Below are 14,731 nucleotides of genomic sequence, written 5' to 3' on the forward strand. Positions count from 1 at the left end.
TAAGCACTTCAACACTAAAAAATCCCTTTTATAGAGTAAAATTATAAATAATCTTAAATAAAATCCAGGATCACCTTAACAATTACGATTTATATATGATTTTATAATTTACAATACATAAATATATGTATTTATGGAATATATATTTAAAGGCATCCGGGGTGTTAGCATTGCTTTTCATTTCAGTCTTTGATTTCATTCAGTATTTAAGACTTAAGAGAAAATTATTTATTTAATTTTTTGACAATTATTTCGTAACTTGCAAATGTTTAAATTAATAAAATTGTTACTTAGAGTCTTAAATACTAATTAATGAAAACAACATTCAATATTTTATTGTTAATTTTCTACTATTTTCTTTTTCATTTTTTAGGTTGGAATAATATTTCATAAATTATTGATATTATAAGTTGACAGTTATAATTATTATATTTTAGAATAAAAAATGGTTAACTTCAAAATTAAAATAAATAAACGATATCAATCTATTTTTACTTAAGAACCAATTCAATAATTGATAATTATTTTTAACAAGCAATAAATAATTGTACTTCAAAACATCATTTTTTTTTCGTATTTAGATTTAAAAGTAGGAATAAAGAATGCATCAATATGACAGTTGGTTTCACTGCAAAATATTTCAGCTTAATTTTATAGAAGAGAATATTATCTTCCATACAATTTTGTATGTATGAATATTTTGGCAACAGAAAATCCATATCTTAGAAAGACTTGTTTTTATAGATGTAAATTTAATTTCATAATTTAAGGTTTTTTTAAATATTTGAATTAGTTTTTATATGAAAAATGTATGAAATTTTACCAGCAAATAAAAAATATATATTATTAAGAGTATGAAAACAGGTACAGAATTGGTGATTATTCAAAAAATGGCCAGATATAAGACCAATTGAAATGTGTGCAATTTGTCAGAGGGCTCGAATAGTGCCCTCACCGAGGCATTACTGCACGCATATGAAAATGTCTGCCAGCACTAAATACTAAATTACAATAAATAACTCCCATAAAACTATTTACGAGACACTACTATAAATAATTAGAGTGTTTGTTTTATTTTTTAGGAATATATTATTATAGGAATATTTTGAAAGCCTTAATAATTGGAGTTTTTAAATGATTACTGTTGCGGCTTATATTAACAAAATATCCTTATGACTGATCTCTATAGATGGACTGGCTATGAGACGTAGTTTTTGTGCCTTTTTGATATTCGCCATTTTTGCGCCAATAGCGCTGGTGGTTTGGCTTCGAAATAATAATATAGATAGAATTAACTGTCACGTAACATCAAGAAGAGCGTTTAAATCGGAATGAAGTTAAAGCTGTAATTTCCAAGCAATCGCCTATCCATTTATAGAAGTCAGTTACCTTTATACATTCGACTATGGACAAGCTCATTGTAATAGACAATTATTGCCATTATAAAAAACTATATGCTAATATAATTTTTTTATTGATTTTTTCAATTTAATTATAAAAAAATCTAATGCTATATTTGAAATGCGTTGCCTTTTCTCATTGTATTTTACACGAAATGCATAAAACTACACCTAACCTAAAACTGTACTTGTTAGATGACAGACGTTTTGACAGTAGCAGTTGTCAAATCATTGACATAAAACATGTTTTTTTTTATGTAACTTTGGAATCGGGCTTTTGAGCGTCCAATTTTTTCACATCTGTCAAAACTGGTCTGTTATTTTAGCACTCTAGAATGCTAATTGTCAGTTAATTATTACAATACTAATTCACAATTGGATATAAATGGCTGGTAAAGATCTTGTGGCCCTTTTTGACATTAAGAGGGGGGCGCTAGTGAGTTGTCATAATTTTGTTGGACTTATTGTCACCAGGTCAGATAACTTTATCGATCTTTACCATAAAATATAACTTTACTATATGATGAATTAATTTTTGAAATATAAGTACGTAATAAAATGCTTTCAAAGGAAAAAAACTATATACAAGACTTCTATTGACACCATTACTTAATAAAAAATTTGAATAAATTTATTATGACCCAGATTTTTACGACTAAGAATCTGCCATTGGCAGTAAGATTTTAAACAGCTCTTAAAATGTTAGGTTTTATTTATTTTTTATATTTAATCATCCATGTATGGAGATTTTTTTATTATTTTTTAACAATTATGAGTTTGCAGTTACATACAGCAATAGTCAATAATTACAATGTGTTTCAAACAAGATTGTGCAAGTCAAACTTTGATCTGTCAAAGTTAACTAGAAAAATGCAAGTTTGAAAAAACTGAACTCAAACTCAGAAAATAAAATTAAAATTTTAACAAAAGGGCAATGTTTTATCGCGTGTATGTTAATTTCATTGTAATCACCAAACGGATATCCTTGGCTTTCTCTGAGTGCCATAGGAATCATATTATTTTTTAAATTAAGTTTTTTTTTGTGTCAAGCTATGACGTCACGTAGGTTTGTGCACAATCTTTTTTGAAATATATAATATTGTGCTTACAGTTGTGTTTCAGCGCTGGTCCCAGCAGCATCCACAGTCTCCGGGATGGTCATTTGTGGACTCATGCCCACTTCCCGCTCCAAACGTTCATGTTCTACAGTCACTAAAGCGTGTAGTTCCTCCTGGAAATTGAAATATTATTTTAGGAATCGACATTTGTATTGATATGTAGAATTCTAAATAATCGAAAGTGTGAATAAGCTTTTTGTAACTAAACAAACTGTTCACTAAGCTAACGGCCAACCTCCATTAAATGGAGAGGCACCTTTAAAGAGTACTAAAAAAAATTAGAAACAAGTAATATTATATTGAAAATAACCCACCAATGTCACTTTTACAAATTAACTAAAAACTCGTCACTCTTACTAATATTGTACTCGTAAATGCGAATGATTGGATGATTGGATGGATGTATGTTCTAAGGTGTCTCCAGAACGGCTGAACGGATCTAGATGAAATTTGGCATACATATAGAACATAGTCAGGAAGAATACATGGGGTATTTATTTATTTTTCTTTAATTTCGCGCGGACGAAGTCGGGAGCGACATCTAGTTTGTAAATAAATTTGTTTAATGTACATCTTGCTGAGTCTTTTGCTGGGGCAAATCACAGCCATGTTATGAATCTGACAAGTTTGTTAATAGTTTTATGACTGACCCCCCATCCAAGACGCTGGGCCAGATCCCTGCAGCCGTGGTCACAGTCCCCGAGGAGGGCGACATCTCGCACCGCGTGCTCGTCCAACTGAAGACCGCCCGCTAGACCACACAGCCGCAGCAACGGGGAGCGCTCGCCTGCCTTCTCGCGGTTGATCAGCAAGCGAGGGCACCATTCCGGCACCCTATACAATTGACCATTTATATCTACCAGTCCAAACACTTAACCATAGACAAACTGCTATTTACTCTATAACTAGAGTATTCCAAGAATTTTGCGGTGTTCCACTTCCAGAAAAAACGCCTTGTTTCTGGCAACTAGACAAACTGTGCTTCTTTTTACGAAATAACTGCTGAATAATTAGATAGCAATAAGATTTGTAAACGACAGCATAACAGTAAAAAGCTATTGGTTGTGTACCACTCAACCAACATTTTTTTTGCCACATAGATTTGAAAGCTGCATCTTATTGGTTACTATTCCACTCAATACATAGGAAATGTTCAAATGACTGTAGGTTTTACGATGAAACACCATTAAGTACAAGTTCATTCACTTCAAGCTACCTATATAATACTTACATATCAATGAGAGATGCAAATGGTTGTACTTCAAGGGATGATCCCATGATAATGAGCATGTCACACTGCTGGAAGTCTTCCCTGAGACAATTCTGGAACCTGTCCGGCAGGCTTTCACCAAAGAATACAATATCAGGCTTGATGATGCCCGGACATTCCGTACATATCGGTATTTGGTCCGCAAAAATTATTTCTGGAAAATTAAATTAATGATTAAAAAAAATTGACAGCAGTATGTTCGTTAACACATTCAATACTACTATGAGAGGTCTTGTGAGGCAAGTTAGAGGTAGTGAAAGTGTTAACTTATTCTTCCACTTTTATTTTGTTATTTGTAAGTAATACAGAAACAATTTATATACAAATTTTGTTATAATAGTTGAATACAACAAAATACACTGAAGTCTTTTCCTTTTCTATATAATGTTATTAAAATCATCTCCAAGACTTTTTTGGTCATAAAAAGACTGTAATAAGACAGTCTATGTATAAAATTATACTGTAACTTTATTATATTGAATACAATATTGTATTTTGTTGCAGATAAGTGGTTTAAACTGATTTTTTTTGTGTTTACTGCTGTTTGAAATAATTAAGCAATAGGTCAATGTAATTGCCTTTACTTTTACAATTTTTTATTTCACAACACTTTGAATCTGAAAACATAAACATACCTTTAACATATTCCAAAGAGTATTCTTTCCTACAATTTAAACAGTGCGAAGTGTAGAATGTTCCATGTGCTTCAACAATCTTTTCCTCCGGTAACCCGGCAACTCTCTCCAATGTGTCAATGTTTTGAGTGTAATGACGGAGCAGTAATCCTGAAAATTATTCTTAAATCAGCTTGGAAATATTGATTTAATCTATTTCATGTTTTTATGTTGAAAATTCGTTGAAAGGAAGTTGATTTATTTAGTAACATACATCCGTTCACTCATACTTCCACATTAACTATCATCAGTTCATATATGTCCCTACAGAGAGAAGCTTAGGCAAGGAGTATCATCATTCATCATTACCAGCTCACTATACGTCCCCACTGAGGGACTCGGAGCCTACCCTAAGTTAAGGGTGATTAGGCCATAGTCTACCATACTGGCCAAGTGCGGGTTGGTTGACTTCACACATATCTTTGAATTTCTTCTCAGACATGTGCAGGTTGCATTACGATGTTTTCCTTCACCGTAAGAACGTCGGTTAAATGTACATTTGTAAATCGGAAATCGAAAAACACATTGGTACATGGCGGGATTCGAACCCAGGACCTGCTCAAGGAGTATAGGTCATAGAAAATGTCATGCTGGCTCAATGTGGGTTGATTGGCTTTACATATCTTTGAATTCCTTGTGTGTGCAGGTTGGATTATGTTTTCATTCACCGTAAGAATGTCAGAGGAACACATTTATATTGGTACAAATGCATACTCAATATATAATAGTGAGGGCATGAAATAATTTGATTAAAATACTTATTTTCTAAATAATTTACAAATTACCTTTGGAATTTGGAATTTTAATTGAGATATACCACAACAGTGTCTGAAAATTGGACTAATTCTGTTTTAAAGTAGTTACTTTTCTTAATTACATTCAAATTTAACGTTTTTCCTGCAATAAATGGATTTAAGATATAAAATGTTACCTTTTTCATGTAAAAGTCTGATGAAATAATGTGAAATTGTTGGTTTGAAGCTTCCCGGATAAAGTTCTTTGGCCAATGTGAAGAATGGCTTAGGATTATCTCTGAAGAAGCTTATATCAAATATAGCTTGAGGCTCCGGAAGATTGTACTTTTGAAGATTGTGGTATAAGCCTGTTTCAGGACTTCGGAAGTCGGGAATTCCAGCCGCTGAAATACACAAGTTTTATTAAAAAAAAAGAGTAAAAGTCTACTCTTGTATAGAAATGTTTTACATAAAGAAAAGAGTACTAAATTATTCAAACTTTCGTGAGACATTATACTAAACTGATATATAAACACGGCTAAACACTCCGGGTCCGCGAAATAATACCAGTACCACTCATCCTGATGAACTGCCCCCGATGGGCTCGAAACTAGTCGGTGCCGCCACCGGACGAATGTACGTGAGTGTTTAGCCGTGTTTATATATCAGTTTAAAATAGTACTGTATGTAACGTAAATATATTGTATACATTTTAGTACAAAAACATTGTGAAATTGTCTTAAGCTTTTCTTTTTTGATTTGTTATTTGTTTTAATCACAATAGATTACTTACAAGTAGAGATTCCTGCACCTGACAGTGTTATTATATTTTTGCATTTTTCACTCTTGATCCATTTCACAATTCCGTCTAAAGACACTTCTTCCAATACTTGTTCTGTCGGTATTGGAGGTTCCGAGGGCTCATAGAAGCCTAGTTTTGATGCTAAATAACGACGAATTGAATCCACATCTAAATCGCGAAGTCTAGAACCTAAGCTTTCGAATGCATTTGGCGGGATGTTGTCAACTGCAGGTTCTGTGTACAAATACAATGTAATAAATATTTGAAAATGTTATTCATACAAAACATAAATATAACACAGATTTTACAATTCCTTACCGTCACTTTTTCCTGGCGGTGAATTGGCGGACATTTTTGATAAATATCGCAAATTGCGACTCTGAATCTTTGTCCAAACCTGCCACGGACTTTTTGACAGATAAATGACGCACATTCTCGGAAATAGCTATGGAAAAATTTTTACTAAATACGCACTTGCATCAAATGCGTATTATAACGAATCTTACAAATTATGTAACCATTTTTAAAGTAATTATTAAATTAATCATAATATATATACTCTTTGATATTTACCATTGTATATGCTATTGTTGAGTTTAGTATGTTTTTAATATTACAAGTGGAATATAACAATAGTATTAACTTTAGTACATATTAATTACTAATAATAACGGCGTTATATAAATACGTATAATATTTATAGATACAAATGTTTTAACAATTAGTAAATCTAATTTTAAGTTTTCATTGATTTCAAATCGATTTAATAATCGTTAATGCAAGTTTAAAATCGATTCCTACATTGATTAAGCTGAAGTTATGGTCAAGAACTCAAAACTTTGTTTTGGTATTGACTACTGCATCTTAACCTAAAGCCTTTAAAAATGGAACCTTTATTATGGGTTTGAAAGAGTTTAGTGACTCTTTATATCTTAATACTAACTTCATATTAATTTTCTATTTAGCAACATGGTAGCAGATGGCTCTGCTTCAACCTATGATACAAATTGCAAACAATAACATAGTACACTAAACACTTAGAAGACGTAAAATTATAAATTCCATATTATAAAAATGAAAAAAAAACTTTACTGACTTGCTTATTGCTATTACAATTTTTAGTCTTTAAGAGTATTGTATCCTCTTCAAATATATCTTTATAAGTAAAATTAGGAATTTAAACACAAAAAAATAAAGAACTTCATATACGCTGATTGCAGATATGCCTAATAAAATTCCAGCAACACCACCGACGCTACCTGCAAGGAAAGTAATGTAAAATTCTAAATAGAAATCCTATTTATCTAGTTTTAACCTGTTAATGTTCAGTGTGACAATCGCCATCGTACCGTCAACGACGATTAAAATTCGTGCAGCGCCCCTATCGGACGTAAAGAAAACTAAAAATCTCATACTAATTTTGACGATGCGATTGTTATACAACAAATACTCGTACTAGGCCCACAGTACTACCATAATAACTTTCACGTACTAATGTGAATTATTAGGACGTGATGACACTAAAAGAGTTAGGAGAACCATCGCTTATGAAATAAAAGATGGTTTTATTAAAATTTAATGCTGTCAATTTGTTTTATGGCGAAATACAAAAAAATCTTTGTGTCATAGACGAAATAGTGGACGAAAAACTTTGTTTACTTACTAACTAGTTCATACCAATACCGTACCGCGTCCAAGCGATTCAAGGTCCCATGGGACGAGGATTGATATATGGAGACAAAACATTTATTCGTTACATTTAAGGTACTTAGGTCACCACTGCGAATAGAAGTATACATCTTATTAATATTATAAATGTACAGATGGATTGATGTTTGTTAAAAGATATCTCTGGAACGGCTAAACGGATCTTAAGGAATTTTGGCATAGATGTAGAACATAGTCTGCAAAAACACACAGGCTACTAATTGAGTGACACCGAAGTATCCATAATTTCGTAATACCGTGAAATTTCGTAAAAATATTTCTTTATTTCGTATTTGGATTAGTGGTATGAAATACTCACTTATAAAATAATTTAGAGTGTTTCATTTTTTTGTTATGGTAGTTGATTTTGGATGATTTGATGTCGTGCCTTGTAAATTCGCAATCTGGATAACATTCTGGACAGTACAAAGAGTCCTGAAACTCTCTGTCAAGGCCTTGTGCATTTTTTGTGCCAATTGGATATAAAAGAAGCAGCTTTTCTGAAACAGAGCATAATATAAGCTATAACCTTCACACACCTACACACGGTGTAGCAACAATCTTGACCATGGTAGGTCAATTTTATTGCAAATTTTCAATAATGTTACTAAATCTGTCTAGATTTAAAATTTAATAAAATAATTTATATAAATGTTGATGTGTATAGGTGTATATTAAAGTTATTTGCTTCGCTAACAATAAACAAAAAACAAAATCCCAGTCTATGTTACAATTATGTCAAAGAGACGGCATTTTAGCGCACCTTAGTGACGTCTTTTGTAACATCGCCCTCCGAATACTTATATTGCCCGAAAGATCATTTGCTAAACGTAATAATGACGAAGAATTTAACAATGGTAGAGCCCGCTTTAACATCTTCGCACGAATTGGCCCAGGTCGCCCGGTGAAATACCACGACCACACAGAAGACAGGCGTCAAGTGGAAGCAATTTCGCGTTTCGTCTGCTGAGTGTGCGTCCCGGAGGCCTAATTTAGTCCTCTTTCCCTTCCCACCCTTTTTCATAAAAGGAAAGGATGGAAAGTGGAAGTGGACTTTCCGGATGAGAGGATGCATGGAAAGGGAAAATATTTTCTTTCTGTGCATCCTCTCCTCCGTCGATTAAAGGTGGGCAACGCATACGCAATTGCGTATGTCTATAGGCAACGGTCACTTCGCTATTTCAGCGATTTTAGGTGGCCGCTCGCCCGTTTTCCACCTTATGATATAAAAAAAAAGAATATTTATCTCATTAACATGTTTTAAATTTTAATAAAAAAGTAATTATTACCTTTAAATTTATTCAGGCATTGTAAATCGTTCAATGTGCAAGTAGGCATTTCCGAAACTACGGGAAAAGCGTATGGTGTACACCCGCATAGTGCGTGTATGGTTTTTATTCGACAGTTGAAGATGCACGCACTATACGAATACATGTCATTGTATTCTTTTTTACGTTCGTCGTGAAAGAGGCATCCTCTCTGTCAGAAATAAAGTTAACATCACTATCAGCTCACTATACGTCACTACTGAGAGGCTCCGAGCCTAGGAACCTAGGCTCGATCTTTATATAGGGGTGAAAGGGTTCCAATACGTACCGTTTCGACGCTGTATTTGCGCACTTCCGGCGTAGCGATTTGTTTTGTGGAGCTCAGACCGAGGAACATTAAGTGGCCCGGTTGTGCGAGTCGCTGCGACACTCTGCCAATGTTCGGGTCCGCGTAGTGCGTTGGATCAAAGATCAGTGTCTACAATACATGTTACCGTAAATTTACAAATTTTGGTAATGTATAAATTTACTAGACATAACCTTTATCAATTTGATTTGTAGGATGAAGCTAAAATATGACAAAATAAATTATTACTTCTACACCTTGCACAGCTCGGGTCATGTAAGAATAGTCTTCTATAAGGGGATCGATTATTAAATTCAATCCGTATAGGGCCCCGGGATAATGCTGACGTCTTGTTTGGTTTATTAGTTTGGTGGGTCTGAAAATGAAAAGAAAACACAATTTTTTTTATAATATTTAATCGCATAGCTAAGGGAAAAATGTGGTTGTAACTAAAATTGAGAAATGTATGCTTCAATGGTTTGGATATATTGGAAGAACATTAAAAAATGATATTTATGACGCGAAAGTGAGTAACAGTGTTGGTCGCAGTTTTCCAAGATGGATTTATATCGTGCACATATTAAATACTTAAGTGAGTCGATATTAAGAGCATTGGTAACTGACGTGAATGAAGAAAAAGCGAGTGAGATGTACCAGGAACGGCTACGAACGAGAACAATGTTTGTATGTTTAAATTTCTATCATATTTACTTACTTTCCACCTGTTTTATAATCACGAACATAGTTAAAAGTGCAACAGAATCCCTTGCTTGTGCGTCGGGCCTGGAAGATACTTTTACAATCGACCTTCTTCCCAGCCCACATGCAGAGTAGGAGCATTTCTTTACATTTGGGCGCCAACTAGACATATTTAACAAAGCTTAGGACATATCAACTACGTACTTCGTTAATTTATGATTAGGGGGCTTAGTGTCACACTCAGAATCGTTTAATGATGATTTATAGAGTACTGTAGAGTTTTCATAATAAGTCTTCATTGTGTGATTGCCTTAGCAAATATTAAATTATTATACTAAACATATAGATTAAACTTAAAAACTATAGGAACGATTACAAAAACTCTTTCATTACTGTTCGAGTGAATAATGAAATGAAATATATTAAAAATAAATGCCTTCATTTTCGAAGCTCAAAAATATTTTGTACATAGAAAATTTTATAACTTACGTTTTTCATTGTACTAACAGTTTTACTCGCAAACTTAACACCGTTGTTATGTTCAAGGTATTGTTCTAGAAACAATTTTACATCATTATGGAAGGAATAGTCTAGCAGTCTGCCCAGTTGCCTAATTCTGCTGTAAGTTAAATTACCACTTACATTTGTCTTATAACTGGAAAAAATAAACACTCTATATCACCATCAGCTCACTACACGTCCCCACCAAGGGGCTCAGAGCCTACCCTAAGTTAAGGGTGATTAGGCCATAGTCAACCACGCTGGCCAAGTGCGGGTTGATTGACTTCACACATATCTTTTGAATTCTCAGATATGTGCAGATTGCATCACGATGTTTTCCTTCACCGTAAGAACGTCGGATAAATGTACATATGTAAATCGGAAATCGAAAAACACATTGGTACATGGCGGGATTCGAACCCAGGACCTGCAGATTGCAAGTCAAGTGCTTGACCACTGAGCCACCGACGCTCTATAACACCTAAACACTCTATATACACCTATAAAAATATATTGACAACTCTCATTTTCTTACAAAGATTTGGAGCAACTCTCAGCCCAAGTCAAGGACGATTATACCATAGTCAATTCTAGTCCAACTCGAGTTTATTGATGTTCAAGTTAACATAAACTGGGTCAAATTAGATTTTCATCGACTTGCTTTTTTTTAAAGGAATACAAAAAGTTCACTTCACATACTTGCACTTGACTTGTAATCAGCAGGTCCTGGGTTTGAATCCCCCTTTGTAGTAATGTGTTTTTCGATTGATATCTGTACATTTATCTGACGTTCTCACGGCGAAGGACATCGTGATGCAATCTGTACATATCTGCGATGAAATTCAAAGATATTTGTGAAGTCAACCCGCAGTAGGCCAGCGTGGTTGACTATGACCTAGTCACCCCTGACTTAGGGTAGACTTGGTAATATGATTATTTAAACTTAAAAAAAACATAATTGTGCCTATGTGTTCTTCCAGATTATGTTCTATATTCAAATTTTATAGATATACTTTCAAACAAACATCCATCCATTCATCTAAACATACGTATTTTAATATAACATTTATAATATTAGTAATATTATTTACTTACTTGTTCCACTCTAATTCTAATAATGCTTTTTTGCTTATTATATTTGTATTGCAAATAGCAATTGCTGGGAACTCAATGTTTGATATCGGGTACATAGATGATTGGATAGTGATTATCAATGGACTGGAGAGGCTTCCGTACCAAAGATACCAGAAGAAGTAAGCACCTATTCCACACATTAAACAAAAAATCATCAACCAAACAATCCTGCAATAGATAACCGTGAGATATAATTCACGAAACATATATAAAACATAACTGTGCAATAAGTTTTTAAACAGGTCTTTTGGTAGTACAGAATATAAGCAAATCCAATGTAAACACTATTAAATATTATACCAATTGTTTGTTTTGCAAAACCGCGACTGCGTACGTGCAGAGTTAATAAATTTGGAAATTTGGGACATAAATGACACGTATCTTTTAATTGCGTTGATTTAGAAGTTTGATTTTTTCACAACACCAAGGGACTATAGACCTAAGTATTTGATATAAATTCCAGTTTGATATCTTGACGTGTTCCTGAGTAAAAGGTCTTGACAGACAGACGGGCGGACAACAGAGTGATATGGTAAGGGTTCCGTTTTTTTACTATCAAGGTACGGAACCGTGAATTATAAAAATTACGAGCCTGGAAGAACATACAGGTGTTCTTCCAGGCCGCGTTGTATATTTATGTTTTTAGCTAGATCGGTTGAGAGGTTTCAAGTACACATTTAAATCTTTGTTACCTTTGTGTAATTGGTGTCTTTGGGTTAGTAATCTGCCACAAGCCTCCAACAGAGCTATTTCTTGTATATTCTACAAAGCACTGTTTGAAGATATTCCGTAGTGCTATTTCGATGTTAATTTTTCTACGTTGACGAAATTTTCTACGTCTGTATTCATGCCACCATAGTTCTCGTCCTTTAATTTTTAAATTATAAGACAATTTAATAGCAGACATTGTTTGCGGTTCGAAAATCAAATGCAAAATGACGATGTTTGATTTTAAATAGAGTAAAAAAGCGAAAATACGACTGTGGTTCCGTTTATATTAATCTGATGAAATATCGGTATCCTTTTTTTTTTAGACAAGCTGTAGCCTGCTACTCTGTGCGCACGGAATAAAAAAAACTTAATTAGTAGCCGATGTCTTCCATGTTATGTTTTACATTTATGCCAAATTTCAACAAGATCCGATAAGCCCTTGTGATAAGCACTTGATGTTTGCTTAATTCCTAATAATGATAAGAAAAAATCCTTTTTAACTTTGATGACCAAGCTTAATATGTATAACTCTTGGGTATTAAATGCAAACATTTGTAAAAAAAAAATTGGAATTTTTAATAACCTAAATTGAACCCTAAATATATGTTGCGTGTTTCAAAGCAGTTACACTATTATAAATATTTAATTCAATAATGATTCCTGGCCATTAAAATGTTCACAACAACTAGTATTCAAACTTTATTTACTACTGGCATTTATTACAAATTCACAAAAAAAAAACAATTTTACATACGCGCGAAAAACAAGACTCTCTTATCAGTCCGGGTTAAATATCGTAAATGCCACCATCAATTGAATTTGACGTTTCACTGTTTTCTTGAATCAAAACGAAGGATACCCGTAGCCTGTAGCTCAATTCAATACTAGCTGTGCCCGCGACCTCGTCCGCGTGTAATATTTGAGCTGCTCGTGGTATTAGACGGTACTTGGAAATTGCAACATTACTTTGTTTCTAAAAAAAATATTTTTTTCTAAAATAAACGTAGCCTAAGTTAGCTTATTACTTCCGCTATCTGCCAACAAAAGTCCCGTCAAAAACAGTCCAGCCATTGGAGATTAGCCGATCAGACAGACAGACAAAAATTTAAAAAAATGTTATTAAGGTGGTACCGTACATATATTCATATACATGTAATAAAAAACAATTATTTCAATATTACAAACAGGCATTTCAATTTTATTTATATATATAGATTACATTGTACATTTAAGATCTAGAATATTATTAAAATGTACCTTAAAGTAGTGCGTGTAAAATGGACATTAATCCTCTAATTTTCTATTGTTTATGTTTTCCTCGTTTTTTTTTGTTGTTATTAAAAAAAAACATTACTGACAAGATGTTGCAATAATGTTGATTTGTGTTTCCTTGCCTTGCCCATTTCCGAACCGTCTAAAAATTTGCATCTAATAAAAACACAAAGCAATACGTTCAGATTTCCCCTTGCTGTTCAATCAATTTCGCATTTTTCTCAAGATTATTGGTAAATAGCGTATTAATTATGATTGCTGACTTTTAAATCATTTTTGGAAAACTAAATATTATCTTACTTCTTACTAACATTACATTACTAGCTGTCGCACGCGACTCCGTCCGCGCGGTATTAAAAATAGATGTTGGCCGATTCTCAGACCTACTCAATATGCTCACAAAATTTCTTGAGAATTGGTCAAGCCGTTTCGGAGGAGTATGGGAACGAAAATTGTGACACGAGAATTTTATATATAAGATAAATGCGAATGTTTAGATGAATGCATGCATGAAGGTATCTCTAGAACATCTTAATGGATTTCAATGAAATTTGGCATAGATATAGAACATAGTATGGAAAAACGCATAGGCTGCTAATTTTGTTTTTTTTATTCCGCGCGGACGGAGTCGCAGGAGACCGGTAGTCTATACTAATAAGGATATAAGATAAAATTATTTATCACGATAAACTTTCTGAATCGCTTTTAACAACTTATATAAAATTTAAGATATATAACACAGACTAGAACTTGGCTACGTTTGATTTACATATTTACTTGATATCTACGCAATGGTTTAACAAATCTTAATTAAATTTGCTACAGATCATCAATCATAATCATAAACATCATCATCATAATCATCAGCTCACTATATGTCCCCACCGAGGGGCTCGGAGCCGGGCCGCGGACGAGAGCGAAAGCGTGCCCGTGGCCCCATCCCGATGCGTCAGGGGGCAGTCAGGTTTTAGTGGGTATTCTGGTCACCTTCTGTGGCCGGCGAGTCCCACACTCCCTACGCCATTGCACCGCCCGGCGTAGGCGTGCGTAAATGCATTTCCTGACTATAAAAAAAAAAAAGGGGCTCGGAGCCTA

General features: G+C 33.6%; 1 protein-coding gene across 1 annotated transcript; it reads right to left on the reverse strand.

The window, feature by feature from the left end:
• Nucleotides 1–2,342: 2,342 nt before the first annotated feature.
• Sirt2 (NAD-dependent deacetylase sirtuin 2 homolog) lies at nt 2,343–6,483 on the reverse strand. Its single transcript, XM_013315624.1, has 7 exons — nt 6,317–6,483; nt 5,990–6,232; nt 5,394–5,600; nt 4,424–4,573; nt 3,750–3,942; nt 3,169–3,352; nt 2,343–2,631 (listed from the first exon to the last, which is right to left on the reverse strand). Exons 1-7 carry the CDS (start codon nt 6,429–6,431, stop codon nt 2,506–2,508), a joined length of 1,218 nt encoding a protein of 405 aa, XP_013171078.1. The 5' UTR covers nt 6,432–6,483; the 3' UTR covers nt 2,343–2,505.
• Nucleotides 6,484–14,731: the final 8,248 nt, after the last annotated feature.

Source organism: Papilio xuthus, unplaced genomic scaffold (genome assembly GCF_000836235.2).
Source record: "Papilio xuthus unplaced genomic scaffold, Pxut_1.1 DF826961.1, whole genome shotgun sequence".
NCBI lineage: Eukaryota > Metazoa > Arthropoda > Insecta > Lepidoptera > Papilionidae > Papilio > Papilio xuthus.